General features: G+C 47.6%; 1 protein-coding gene across 2 annotated transcripts in view; it reads left to right on the top strand.

Moving 5' to 3' along the window:
• Mthfd1 (methylenetetrahydrofolate dehydrogenase, cyclohydrolase and formyltetrahydrofolate synthetase 1) overlaps window positions 1–10,940 on the top strand; it is a 65,439-nt gene extending 54,499 nt beyond the window's left edge. The window contains exons 23-28 of one of the 2 annotated variants that reach the window (XM_052185633.1): window positions 1,675–1,775; window positions 2,559–2,736; window positions 4,954–5,061; window positions 5,505–5,657; window positions 8,832–8,925; window positions 10,716–10,940. In XM_052185633.1, the coding sequence (XP_052041593.1) occupies window positions 1,675–1,775; window positions 2,559–2,736; window positions 4,954–5,061; window positions 5,505–5,657; window positions 8,832–8,921 (630 nt within the window). In that variant the 3' untranslated portion in view covers window positions 8,922–8,925; window positions 10,716–10,940. Of the gene's footprint in view, window positions 1–1,674; window positions 1,776–2,558; window positions 2,737–4,953; window positions 5,062–5,504; window positions 5,658–8,831; window positions 8,940–10,715 lie in introns of both variants that reach the window. The other variant, XM_052185634.1, reaches the window with a different exon arrangement.
• Window positions 10,941–14,775: the final 3,835 nt, after the last annotated feature.

Below are 14,775 nucleotides of genomic sequence, written 5' to 3'. Positions count from 1 at the left end.
GCTTCCAGGGACACTGCATACACATAGTGCACAGACATGCAGGCCAACATCTATACACACAAAATAATTACATTAAAAAACAACTTATTTTTTTAAGAATTAAACAAATAGAGACTGGAGAGACGGCTCAGTTATTAAGAGCAGTGACTGCTCTCCACAGGGCCTGAGGTCATTCCCAGCACCCACATGGCAGCTCACAACTGTTACTCTAGTTCCAGAGGTTCTAACAACCTCACACACAGAGACATGCAAAACACCAGTGCATATAAAAAATAGATAGATAAAAGGATCTTAAGTAATATTTCTGCTAGTTTCTTTCATTATTTCCCTTTAAATTTTAGATTTTATAGTTTTTTTTTTTTTTTTTTGTGGGGATACTTGTAGGGAGTGTCATATGAGACTATCAGTACGCTGCCCAGAACAGACTCTTCTTTTCAAGAATGGTTTATGTGCATGAATGTTTTGCCTCTTCTGTATCCTTTGGCCCTCCTTTGCTTCGCTTTGTCAAGTGCTAGGGTCCTGGGCATGTGCCACCACACCAGTGCATGTGCTGAGGGTCAAACTCAGGGCTTCGTGCATGCTAAGCAAGCACTGCCAACTCAGACATAGCCTCAGCCTCTAATAATCATTTTTAAGGTGGGTTTTTTTTTTTAACCTCTATGGTTTTTATGCGTATGTGGGAAGTGCCTACATCATGTGTACCATACACATGTCTGACGCATGTCTGGCTCCCTCAGGCAGAAGAGGGCATCAGATCTCCTGGAACTGGAATTATAGGTGGTTGTTTTAGGGCCCCCTGTAAGAACAGCCAGCGCCCTCAACTGCTGGGCTATCTTTCCAGCCCCGACTTTTCTTTTAAGCGTATTTGTATTCGTGTGTCTCCATATGCAAGCACTTGCATGGGTAGGGGATATCTGAAGAGACAGAGGATGAGCCGCAGAGCAGAGTTACGGGCTGTTGTGAGTTGCCTGACTGGATCCAAACTCATTTCCTCTGGAAGAACAGGAAATGTACACTTAACTACTGAGTTATCAGTCCTGCCCAGTCCCTGGGTTGTCCAAATAGTGTTTCCTTATTTTATTAGCCTTGGGAAGACTCATGGTTGAGTTCATTAAATCCTCTGAAACTCCACTGGCTTATTGCCTGACAGTCTGTATGGCTGTTGAGTCCTGTGCTGGGCTGGCTCTGTCATGATCTGATGGCTCCCACTGGGAAGAGTCTTGTTTTGTTGCTCACCTTGGGAGTTAATCCATGTAAACACACAAGCTGTGAGTGTCATTTAAGTAGAGGCATCGGACTCATCCCCTTCAAAGCACTAAGAGGCCATTGCGTGTTTTCAGGGTGTAGGGAGGCAGCACAGCTTCAGTCGAGTGCTGTAGACTGAGTCACTTCTCCCTCCTCCTCCACCAGCAGCACGTGGGAAGGGCCCTCACGGTGGCCCACCACCTTCTTCCTGCCTTTCTTCCGGCTCAAAGACACACCTTCCTTTTGTTTGTTTGTTTATGTGAGACAAAGGTTCACTGTACCCTGACTAATCTCAGCTTGTCTCTCCTCCAGCCTCAGCCTGCTGCATGCTGGGATTACAGGTGTGCCTGCCATGCCCCAGGGACAGTCTATGTTCAGGTCAACTTGCTTTGACCTTACAGGCCATTGCCTATTTTTTTTTTCTTACAGGACCTGGACCTGGTGGAAAAGGGCTTCAGTAACTTGAGGAAACAAATAGAAAATGCTAGAATGTTTGGAGTGCCTGTGGTCGTGGCCGTGAACGCATTCAAGTAAGTGTAGACTAGAGAGAGGAGGAGTCTAGGAAATAGCTCCTGTGGCAGGTGCAGTGCTGCCTTCGGCTCCCTTTAGTTCTTCACTTACGGCTGGCTGCTGGTCACTGCTTGTGGTTTAGCCTGTGATGTGACAGGCACCATGTGTGCCACAGCAGACGCACGTTAGCTTCCTCGCCACTGAGCTCTGGAAGTCAGGATTGCTCCTGAGAGCCCTCTTCTCTACCGAGCAGCTCAAGAACACACAGGCTTGACACGAAATGTTCCTTCTGGTTGTTCCGAGGCCTTTGTGCTTACGGAAGAGCGCAGGCTGCAGAACGCCTTCATTTCCCTGGGTCAGGTGGGACGCTATGCTGGGAGAGTTGAATGTATTGGGCTAGAAGTGTTTGTGCAAGAGCTGTGTGGGTTGTTTGGCACTTTAGCACTGTTTAGGATTTTGCAATAATGCCCTCACCGCAGCGCAATGGGAAGCAGCAATTTTTAAAGCTAGTATTTACCGATTCCCAGTGGTGCGCTGGGATTGTTCACATACTTTAACCATATTCCTGCCTGAGCCTCATCACGTCCTGGGCAGCGCTGCTGTGAGGCTTCCCATTTTTTCCTTGTAGGGGCCAAATAAGTAAAGAGAAAGTTACTGGCCAGAGGTCAGAGCTGAGCTTAAAAGCAGGCGGGAATGAGTGGTGCCCATTTCTCAGGCAGTAATCCCCGAGGGCTTTAGTGGCATAGGAAGATGTGCTGCCCCTCCAGCCGCCTCTGTTCTCTAACATGAAGCCTCCTGAACAGGACAGACACAGATGCCGAGCTGGACCTCATCGGCCGCCTCTCCAGAGAACACGGGGCTTTTGATGCCGTCAAGTGCACCCACTGGGCAGAAGGGGGCCAGGGGGCCTTAGGCCTGGCTCAGGCTGTCCAGAGAGCTTCGCAGGCCCCCAGCAGCTTCCAACTCCTCTATGACCTCAAGGTGGGTGGCTTGCTCTGTGCAAACAGAAAAAACCAGGGTGATCTCTGAGTGCAGAATGCCTCAAGTGTGGAACTTGTGTCCAGCTACGGGTAGTCTTACGTGTCTGATTCCCTCACGGGTGAGTCAACCCGCAACCACAGCCTGCCTGGGCTCTGAGCTCGAGACATCTGTCTTACAAACACAGATGACCTCACACCCTAACTTTGTAAAGCTTATAATATATACACCCCTTTGTGGGTGGAGCCAACCATGTAACTCACTGCATTGAAGCCTTTCACTACCGCATCAGCCAGGTAGTAAGAAATTGACAAGGGGCTGGCTGTATATGACTGGAAATTTTTCTGACCACTTCTCAATAACGCTTCCTGGTATAGTGTTGCCTCAAATTCAGAGAAACCCCAGCCCCTAAACCAAAGCGCCTCCACAGGCTTCATCAGAGTCTCCACTGAGTCAGGTGACTCGCATCTGCCTTAGCAGAGGGAGTTTGTCCTGTGGCACACTGCAGTTAGCTCAGAGAATGCCATTATCAATATGTGGTTGCATTTCAGGATGTGACAGGGTGTTAGCCTGTCAACAGTAATTAGAAACATTGTTTGGACTGTGGTGTACATTGTAGTTCATTTTGCTTATGTTCTTTAGGCTACATTTTGGCTTGGGTTTTCAAAGACTTTGGGAAATAGCCACAAAACAGATTGGAGCCGGAATTAGATGACTCACTAACTAAAGTGTCTGCCCCACAAGCACGAAGACCTGAGTTCAGATCCCTGCACCAGGTGTGAGAAACAGATGCAGCAGTGAGTGTCTGTAAATGGAGACAGTGTCATGACATAAAAAGTGTCAGTGCTGGAGACCTGTGCATCTGTAGTTAATTTCGGGCCAGTGTTGCCAAGTCAGTGAGCTGCAGGTTCAGTGAGAGACCCTGAGACACAAAAACCAAGGTGAAGAGGGTTAGGGGAAGATACCCAAGGTTATCCTGTAGCCTCCATCCGTTCTCCTGAGTGCACGCGCACATAGACACACACACGCACACTCAGAAGGAGGAAACCCTGTTATTCTTGAGTTTTAACTTAAAACGTTTCTGCCTTTTCTCTGCGCTGTACATATATGTGTGCATACTACATGGAGAGTTAATTAGCATGCTCCATTGATAATGGCATTCTCCTATTGAGCTTTGGCTTTGGAAATCTGTTTGAACAATCAGCCTTCTAGGAAATGTCATAAACATAAATACAACTTGTGAGGCTCGTCTTCAAGCCTCTGCCCAGGATCAGGAACCCTAGACTTCAGGGACACCTGTTGACCCGAAAAGTGAGAGGACGGGGCTTCAGACCCGTTTCTCCAGGGGCTCTTCTCTGTTCTTGAGACCAGAGGCTGCCACTTTGTATTATTCAACATCTGCGAGTCTTAAATCACCCCTCAACCAGAGTGTTTTTTGCTTCCGAAGTTCTAACTATGCCTTGGCATTTAAGACACTCCAATTATGAAGACGCAAATGGACGTCATCTGCATCTTTCTAAAGCCACTACTGAGAGCATGTTTTTCATGTCCGCTTTCTAAAGCTCCCTTGCAAGTCATCACTGTTTAGTAAAAAGTAAAGTTTGTATTTTATAGGTACAACATTGCTCTTTTCAAAATCTGCTCGATATATTCATTTTGCCCTGGTTGCTTAGGGGCCCGATATGTGTACATCTGTCTATATAGACAATAACATCTGTGAGATATTTTCCACTTAACCAAATCTGGAATTTTGTATTAAAATGGTTCTGGGCTGGCAAGATAGCTTATTATATAAAGGCACTTGCAGCAAACTCGATGACCTGAGTTCAGTTCCCAGAAGCCACATTGTTGAAAGAGAACTGACTTTTGTAAGTTGTCCTCTGGTCTCCACACAGGAGCAGTGGGAAAGGCATTGCCACGTGCTTGTACACACACAATAAGTAGATAAGGTAGCTTGCTTGTTTGTGTTTTAATTATAAGAAAATGTTTCTAACCCCAAGCTAGAGATGTAGCTTAGGGATAGTGTTAGTGTAGAATATTCAAGACCCTGGGCTTTGGTTAAATGTTTGTGACTCAAAAAAAAAAAAAAGCCTTCAAGTTATTTGCACTTGTAGCACATAGAATGCATTGTGTCCCTTTTAGGGGGCACTGATCTAGAATGACCTTGCTAAGAATCCTCACACGTGTCCAGTCACAATCCCCTTCTCTCTTGCACACCAGCTCTCAATTGAGGATAAAATCAGGATTATTGCACAGAAGATCTACGGGGCCGATGACATCGAGTTGCTGCCTGAAGCACAGAGCAAAGCAGACATTTACACGAAGCAGGTCGGTGTTTGCGCCTGAGCTGCCCAGCCCTGTGACCTCCGACACACCGACCCCACCCCTCACACAGCAGCCTCCTCTCCCACAATGCTGGGTTTGAGTTAGAAGTTCCAGCCCTAGATTCTGTATTTACCTGTAAGTGTGTGTGAGCATCTAGAAAAGGCAGGGGGGATTCCAGAGTGCCCTCCTGGAATACTAAGCCGCCTCTGTGGTGCACTGTTTACTCAGCTGGACGGAAGCCAAACAGTCACTTGTAGAACATGGTTAAGTCCTTTCCTCCTTCCCTTCCTGGGTTTCCTTTTTGTTCTGGTCTGTAGTAACTAAACTGGAGGGTAGGTAGTGAGGCAGAGGTGGGGTGCGGGGAGGTAGCTATCTCAGAGCCTCCTGACAGTATCCAAATGTTCTTCGTTGTATAGTTACACCCATATTCCCTTTTTCCCACCCAGGGCTTTGGGAATCTACCCATCTGCATGGCCAAGACACACTTGTCTTTGTCTCACAACCCAGAGCAAAAAGGGGTGCCTACTGGCTTCGTCCTGCCCATCCGGGACATCCGTGCCAGCGTTGGGGCTGGTTTCCTGTACCCTTTAGTGGGAACGGTAAGTGGAGGCTGGAAGAGGAACATGTTCATTGCGTCTCTAATGTGTCGCCCAGGCTGTGAGAGAGCGCTAGCGTGCCGTAGTCAGGAGAAAGGTGTAATTAGGCCACCCTGGTTAATCCTGGTCTTGACATGGACCGTGCAGGTACAATGCTGCGCCTACCTCTACTGAACAAGTCCTGTTTCCCAGTGGCAGTGTACTCTAGGCTAAATCCAGAATGGGTCTAATTAGGCTCTGATGACGCCAAAATTCAGTCTCCTCTCTGTGGTGGTAGGAGTTGGGTCTGGTGGCACACACCTGTAATCTTGAGAATGCAGAAGACAGGAGGTCTGCTGTAAGTTTGAGGCCAGCTTGGTGTACTTAACGGGTTCTAAGGCTGCATACATAGCGCAATCCTGTCTCAAGCAAAAGCAGTAACTGTCCCTCAAAGAGCTGGTACCCACCTCCGGGTCTGTGTGCTTGTTGCTACTCTCTGGGAAGTCCACCACCCGTGGGCCTTTCTCTCATCTCGGCCTCTCCTTTTCCTTTCAACCCTCTTGTTCAGGCCTATATTCAAGTAGCTTTAATAAAACTTGCTTTTCAAAAAAAAAAAATTGCTATGGGGAAAAATGTGTCTGAATTGAGTATGAATAGATTCAACATTTTCTAAATAGTGTTCTGTAATGGCTGTTTATACAGTTCTTACATTGTATTGGGTGTTGAAAGTTATCCAGGGGTGATTTGAAGTATATGGGTGTGCATAGGTTATGTGCCATACTAGACCATCTTAAAACACCTCACCCTGCCCACACCCCCACTCCCCGCCGCACCGCCACCATCACCATGGGAAGAACCGGTCCTCGCAGTTTCATTTACTGAGCACATTATACAGATCCTCCCTGTAGCTCCAGGACGAAGAACAGAGCCTGTGCCATCCTGCATCTCCCTGACACTCGTACAGCTTATTCTTTTTGTTTTTTGGGTTTGGGGTTTTTGGGGTTTTTTTGTTTTTTGTTTTATGTATGTGTGTGGTTATCTTGCCAGCGTGTATGTCTGTGCATCATTTGTGTGCCTGGTACTCAAGCAGGTCCGTGTAGCCAGTCTTTGCTACTCTGTGTGCTCTTTTCCCACCCTTTACACCCATGGTTTCACCCAATCATTAGATTGGGGGGGGTAGGGGTCTCCCTGAATCTGTCTTCTTATTTCTTCTCTGAGTACAACTGCTAACAAAACACAGCCAAAGTTGTTCACACCCTGAGCAGCCAACCACCACCACCAACCCTGCCTCTCCAGGCTCTGGCATTTCTGTATCTTCTGAAAAGTTTTAGAATTCCAAACATCGCACAATTGCAGAAACCATCTACAGCTGGCAAAATCATGTCTCAGCCAGAGCATGAGGCAAATCACAGTCAACCACTGTAGTCAGTCCAAAGCAGCCCCGTATCTCCATACCTGCGATTAAAACAAAAGTAAGGTCTTATAACCTTTCTCCCCCTCCCTCTCCCCCTCTCTCTTTCTTTCTCTTTCTTTTAAGAAACCAAATTCCTGAAGTGTCATTACAGGTGAGGGTGTTGGAAACCCTGGAACTGGAGTTACAGGTGCCTTCGCCCCGCAGGGGCTAGAGCTATACATACATAGATGCCAACATGCCTGGCTGACTTTTTCTCTTTTTTAAGTTTTTTATTTATTTTCTGTATATGAGTACACTGTAGCTGTACAGATGGTTGTGAGCCACCATGTGGTTGCTGGGAATTGAACTCAGGATCTCTGGAAGAGCAGTCAGTGCTCTTAACCACTGAGCCATCTCTCCAGCCCCTGGCTGACTTGTATGTGTGTGGTGATGGTAGGAGGGCACCCATCCTTTGCCTTTATAAGGCTGACTGCTGGGTTGTTCTGGTCTGAAGACCAGTTCTCTCCTTTCCCCACTTTGTCTCTACACCCACCCTTCTTTCTTCCTACAGAATGCTTTCATAGAAGCCAGTTGTTGGATCCATGTACCACCCCGGGAGTGTATTAATCGGTGTTCTCAGATGTCAGAGTTAGGTTTTTCTTTTTCTTTTTCTTTTCTTTCATTTATTTATTATTATTTTTTTGTTTTTTGTTTTTGGGGGGTTTTTTGAGACAGGGTCTCTCTGTGTAGCCCTGGCTGTACTGGAACTCACTCTGTAGACCAGCCTGGCCTCGAACTCAGAAATCTGCCTGCCTCTGCCTCCCAAGTGCTGGGATTACAGGTGTGCGCCACCACCGCCCCGCTAGGTTTTTCTTAAATATTGATGTTTTGTGTTAGAGAAAGTGACTCATCTATTTCATGGCATTTGTGTAGTGAACTCTTAGAACTTCAGTCTAAGCTGGCTTCCTTTCTGGGTCTGGTCTGGAACGTGCATATATTCATATACAGGCAGTATGTCAGGAAAGAATGCCACATGTTCAGTTACAAGCCATGGGAGTTTGCTGATAAATGGCAGAGCCGAGTGCTCAGAAAGAAGCAAGAACAAATATAGCACAGAACTTCAGGTTTCCCTTCAGAAAGCCTGTGATCATAAGAACAGGCTGTCACCCCGTCCAGGCTCTATACAGAATGCCCTGTCCCAGATTAAAGTCAAGTCCCTGCAACAGAAATCACACGGGCGTCTATGCAAGCAAGACTCAGGGAGCGAAAATTCAAAAGCAGACCAGCGCTGTGCCTCTCTTTGGCTACTCTGTTTAGCTGTTTTGAGAGATGACTTTGCTAGGTAGCCCTGGTTTGTGTTAACTCACCAAGTACCCCAGATCGGTCTGAAACTCTCCCCGGTCCTACCTCAGCCTCCCAGTGCTGGGATGACAGGGTGTCCCAGCCTCCTTTGGGCTTGGGAAGCACAGCTGAGGCAGTTAAAGGGTGAGCTCGCTGGCTGCCGAGTGGGTGCAGGGCCACGCTTCCCCTGCCACGTCAGCCCCAACCCCGTCCTGTGTGTGTGTGTGTGTGTGTGTGTGTGTGTGTGTGTGTGTGAGAGAGAGAGAGAGAGAGAGAGAGAGAGAGAGAGAGAGATGGTGAATGTGTAGAGTTCACAGATGACTTGTAACAATTGATTCTTGCCTTTCATTCTGTGGGTCCCAGGAATCAAACTCAGGTTGTCAGGCTTGGTGGCAAAAATAAAAGGCCACTGAGCCACCCTGCTGGTCCCCGAAGTTCCTTTGTAATGCCGTTTTCCCTCACAGATGAGCACAATGCCTGGACTCCCTACACGGCCCTGTTTTTATGATATTGATTTGGACCCTGAAACCGAACAAGTGAATGGATTGTTTTAAACAGGTGAGCTGTGACTGGTAAGAGTTTTCTTGTTTGCCCTTATTTTTACTTTACATTTGTGTATTTGTTCATTTCATGGGAGCAGGGAAGGGTGGGTGTGTGGTGTGTGCTGAGGTCAGAAGAGTCCTAGGACATCCGGCTTGGTAGCAAGTGCCTTCCCGGCTGAACGGCCTTGCCTGCCCTGCAGAAAGTGTATTTGTTCTTATGTTTTTACTTTATACCTTATTCATGAATTCTAAGGCTCAAACTGAGTCTACAAACATTCAAAGTCAAGTGATTTCTAAATATTTCCTACCAGATTCATTGAGAAGGAATCGATGATAATCAGGAAGGATACTTGACAATTATCAGTACACATTTCAGTCTGGAAGAGGAGGCTCCAAGGCCCGTGGCAGTGCAGGGAGGAAGGGTCCACCTAGCCGGGGTACGCCTAGCCGCTGCGGAGGTCTGCAGTGGATGTCGGCTTCCCTTGTAGCATCCGCAGGAGGCTCGGGGCTCAGAGTTGATGATCTAGTAGAGGCAGGAGTGGCCCATCTGAATACTTTGAAAAGACAGGCCAGGTGGTGGTGGCACACACCTTGATCCCAGCACTCTGGAAGCAGAGCCAGGCAGACATCCTGGTGTATAGAGTGAGTTCCAGAATAGCCAGGACTCACATAGAAACCCTACCTCACAGGAAGAAAGGAAGGAAGGTAGGAAGGAAATGAAGGAAGGAAGGAAATACAGAAGGCAAGAGTTGGGCTGGGGTGTAAATGATGGTGGTACAGTCAGCCTGTGTGAGAGCCACTTTCAGTGCCCAGGAACACACTCGTACACTCAGAGATAGAAGCCGGCTAATTGTCCAGAAAGCAGAGAAGGAAAGAGAACCAAGTCTGGAGTTCTTGGACCCTATGTAACGGCCCTAGGTACTCACCACAGTGACACATTCCATTCAGATCTCAAAAATGGCAAGCAGGAAAATCCTCAACATTCCTCTCCAAAAAAATTAAAAAACAGCCTGCCTGTGGAAGAAAGAGCTGTGGCTGGCCTATCTGGTGCAGTCAGGGCCATGGAATGAAAAGAGAAGAGAATACCTGTCTTATCAGCAATAAGGAGCTCTCAGGCGCCAGAAGAATGTCTCCAAATGTGTGAGGGGAAGATAACTTTCATCCTGTGTTTACCCCTGACCAAATCTGCCAAGGTATTTTCAGACAGGCAAAGGTTTGCCACCCCCACTTCTGCTAGGAGGTTATTTAATGATATAATCTACTCCAGCAAAATGAGGAACTAAACCAAGAAAAGGGAAGGTGTGAGTTTTAGGGAAGTAGATTTGGACGGTAGCGAGTAGGGGGTGGTCTGACAAGAGCACGTGGCTGTGAGTTTCTGATCTAGCACAGAGCGGGCAGGAAGGAGCTGGGTATTACAAGGTGATTATGAAGCAGCCACCTGCCCCGAGAGTGACAGTCCAGGAGGCAAGCTGTGGTCTTCCTTCTGGCCCTGTGAGGAGAGTAAGAAGAGAGCTAGTTCCAGGGAAGCACTTTCTGCAGAGGGTCACTGTGCTGTAGGACTTGTCCTGGCTCCTGCTCAGTTCACACTGATCACGCCACCATCACACTCTGGGTTGTTCTCAAGTTCATATATGGACAGGCCCTGGAAGGCTCACCCAGAGGGAAGGGTGTAAGCTTAAACAGCTCTGAGATGTAGCTGGGAAATGATGACGTGTGGAAGGAAAGAGGAAACTGCTGTGCTTAGAGAAAACTCTCACTCACTCATTCATTCATTCATTCATTCATTCATTCTGCTTTTCTTTCCAGATCTTCCATCTCCAAGAGGCTACTCTGTCCAGCCAGCGTCTGTTCAGGTCCACTGAGAAAGTATGCAGAAGTCTTAGACGTCTGTCCCCGCCCTGAAGAGTTTAAGAAATAGTGGGAGTTTCCCTAAAGTCTTTCATAGCCTTAATACATATCATGTATAAATTAACATAAATCATGTCTATTTACAGAGTAAAAGTCCACAGAATAAATGAAATAATTTTGCTACCTTGGTGTTGAAGCATAGACTGTGACTTCGATAGACCTAAGTAGAATAGTAGGATGGCGGCCATCCGTCCAATGGGCGTGTGGGGTGGGGCTAAAGGATGCTGGCTTATGGACCTGTTTCTATGAAGACAGGTAACTGGGGAGACCTGAAGGGGTGGGGTGGGGATGGGGTACTGAAGGAGACTTGCTTTCCTGCTTCTTCCTGTCTGACCGAGCTCCTCCCCACAGGGCCTGCTGCTGCTTGTATGAAAGTCGGCCTTGACATATTGGATTCCCATTCACATCACTGCCTTAGTGCTATTGGTATCTGTTACTGGGGGGGGGGGGGGCTGTTTGTTTGATTTTCCCACTGAGCCTTCTTTCCCCTTTCTGTTCTGCCTTGTCATTCCCATCCCTGCCCCCTCCCATGGGCCCCTTGCTGGCTTCCTGACTTTGGCCCCTATTTCCTCCCACCTGGCTGTACCTATTTAACAGTCAGAGGCTAGAGTCTGCATGCAGCAGAGAATAAGCTACCATTGTCTTCTGAGCAGAGCATACCTCACTTAATTTAATGATCCATTTTCATAATTTCGTTTTCTTTCATGGCTGAATACAATTCTATTTTCTGTAAGTACCACATTTTAATTATCCGTTCTGGCAATAGACATCTATACTGACTCCACTTCAGGTCCTCAGGATGCGGCACTCCCTTTCGGTGAGCTGCTCTGCTCCACTGGCTTAGCAAATGTTAAGACTGCGCTGAGTACCTGCGCACCACCTCTCTGTACAGAGTGGTCTTGTGAGGTTTTGTTTGAAGTTTCTAGAATGTCCTCACATCTCTCATCCTGTGTCTTCTGTCTTCCCTGTCTTCCTGTATTGGCTCCTTCCAGATTCTGCATCCTACTGGTACCAAAGCTAACCACTGCCGATGCGGACAGAGCTGGTTTCCCAGGCGTCTTCCACATTGTTACACTTAGTCCCGTGGGTCCACATCAGTGTTGTAGCACTGTTCTGCCATCTAAAGAAACAATGGTGGCGAATGGCTCAGGAGGGCTCAGCTCTGCCCCTTACTGCCTCACAAACCTCTGTCCCTCACCCACCCCTCTCACCCAACCCTCCACCCCTCACCTTGCTTCTGAAGACAAAGGTCCTGTTGCGGCTTCCTTGAGGGCAATGGGGGCAGTTTCACAGTCAAGCAAACAAGTTCTACAAGGAGCTTTGGACAGTGCCTGGCACATTTGGAATACTCATTGTTGTCTGGAGTTCCAGGCCTCCATAAGCCACCTGGCATGGGTACCAGGATGCTAACTCCAGGCCACACAACAGAGCGGCAAACTCTTAACTGCTGAGTCATCCCTCCAGCCCTGTGTAAGGCTCTGGGTTTGATCAATAGCTACACACACACACACAATCACAAATAACATGGGGAATTTTCATGTGCCTCTGCAATTTGTGTGCAAGCATCCACACAGCTCACTCCTGCCAATGAAACTGCTCAAAAGGAAGAAGTCGCCAACGTTATAACAAGAGCTGACACCTGCCTGAAGTGTGTAGGTGAACAGTAATCAATTAGGTTTAGATCCTCATTTTACTGAAAGGAATTTCTGGATTCCAGTGCTGGTGCCTGCCGTCTCCTTACTCCAAAGCCTCTGATCTCTGCTGCCTCTCAGCAGTTCCTGGAAGGCAGCTCCTACCAAGCTGTACAAAGAAGAAACTGGGTCCATTCCGCTTGCCTTCAGAGGAAGAGGTGTGAAACTTTACAGAAGAAATAAGGCCAGGGCGGGTGCTGAGCAGTTCCTCACGGGCAAGGGTCTTTGCTCAAAGATGACACAAATGCAAGCTTGCAGAGGCTATTTCCACAGTGAGAAAAGGGCGTACGGTATCTGCCTGCACCATTTGTGTCAAATACCTAGAGAAGAATCCGTGCACTGGGGGATCTGTCAGTGTCGCCATCCCAAATCCCATCCCTGCAGTGTGGGCCTAGCACATTCCTCCAGTTCCAAGGGTTCCCATGCTCGCCCTCCCCTCTCCATACTGGTAGGATCTCTGATGAGCAGGTTGTGTCTCCTGGTTGTCACAACTCCGATGCTGTACACTCAAGAGTCATAGACCCACAATTTAAGGGTGACAGCGGTGTGTGTGTACTGACAAGTAAGGCACTTACTTGTCTCCCTGCAGCCTTCATGGTGCCCACAAACAGATCAAACCACCAAGGACCTGGGGCCGCAGGTATTAGATGGTGTGCCAGAGAAAGGCACTGCGGAAGGAAGGCTCAAGGACGTAAGAATTGTTAACGAGGAGTTGAGGCCATTGTTGCAGCTAAAAGCCTGGACTGTGGATGGGGATTAGGATGGAAGAGATGGTGTAGTCAGCTCGGTGCTGTTCAGATACATATGTAGGCTATTTGGTTGGCACGCTGTATCTGTGACATTAATAAGATAAGCTGTGAGGAGGATAGTTCCTCGTCAGATTGGGGAGGTATTTATAGCTCATTCCTAATTATATAATTCAGATGGAGTAGTAGGCAATAATACAGTAACAGCTTCAACGGCCTTGCCTCTTGAGTGTGTTTAGGAGTGACAGGTTTCTTTCTCTTGTGCATTAGGTACATTGTTCAAACATCTGGCCTCGAGTTCTAGCCATATCCTAAAGAAAAGCCAAAATGCAGATTTTTATTTAAAGTAACATTCTCCCTCCTCTTCCCCCTCCATCTCTCATTCTCTTTACTGGGTGCATTGTGTATGCATGAGAGAAAGATGTTAGATAAGTTATTGATCATATAAATCTTATTTTCCCTGAGAACATGAGGTAATCCACCTCTTACCTTAGACTATGTTCAGCTCCTTCTAAGAGCAGAGCGGAGTGGGTGCAGGAGAGCGACACTTGAGTTTCTAGGATGCTCTTCATAGCTGCTCTCAGGCTGCATCTCCTATTGCCCGATAATTGCGACCCCCTCTCCCCAAGTGGGTCTTGCAATGTAGCACAGCCTGGCTAGGGACTTATTGTCCCTCTGCTTCAGCTACTCAGGTCCTGGGATGGTGCTACTACACCTGCCTCCAAATGCTTTCTAATAAGGTGGCTAGGCTGCCCATCCTCATCTGGATGAGCCTCCTTTTCCTAAAATGACTGCCAACTCCCAGGTCTGCTGGATTTGAAGAAAGTGTTTCTTCCAGCTTGTCTCAAGTTCAAAATTGCCAGAAGCTGGGTTGCCATCACCGGCCGGGGATATAAAGACACATCACACATCTGTGCTTGCTGGGCGAACAAGGCTAAGTCAAATTCATTTGGATTTTTTTTTAAGATGTATTTATTTATTTTATGTAAGTACACTGTAGCTGTCTTCAGACACCAGAAGAGGGCGTCAGATCTCATTACGGATGGTTGTGAGCCACCATGTGGCTGCTGGGATTTGAACTCAGGACCTTCAGGAGAGCAGTCAGTGCTCTTAACCGCTGAGCCATCTCTCCAGCCCCCATTTGGATTTTTTGAGATGGGATCTCATGTAGTCCAGGTTGGCCTTAGACTCCCTGTGTAGCCAAGGATGGCTTTGAAAGTCTCATTCCGCTCTCTTGCCCACGCTCTCCCCTCGTCTCTTGCCCCCCTGGTCCCCCTCTCTCCCCATTCTCTTTCCTCGTGGCCATAACCAGCTCTCACCTCTCTATCTCTTCTTTCTCTCTTTACTTCTCTATCTCTTTTCTTTCCCCATGCTTTTCTATAATAAAGCTTTAAAATCAGAAAAAGGAAGAAAAAAAGAAAAAAGAAAGTCATCCTACTGTGTCATCTCCTAAGTACTGAGATCACAGGCTTGCTTCACCATGTCCAAGCCACACACCCGGCAAAGGTGTGTGTGTGTGTG

The sequence above is a fragment of the Apodemus sylvaticus genome, chromosome 6 (genome assembly GCF_947179515.1).
Source record: "Apodemus sylvaticus chromosome 6, mApoSyl1.1, whole genome shotgun sequence".
Taxonomy (NCBI): Eukaryota; Metazoa; Chordata; class Mammalia; order Rodentia; family Muridae; genus Apodemus; species Apodemus sylvaticus.
This window is presented reverse-complemented; position numbering and strand designations above follow the sequence as displayed.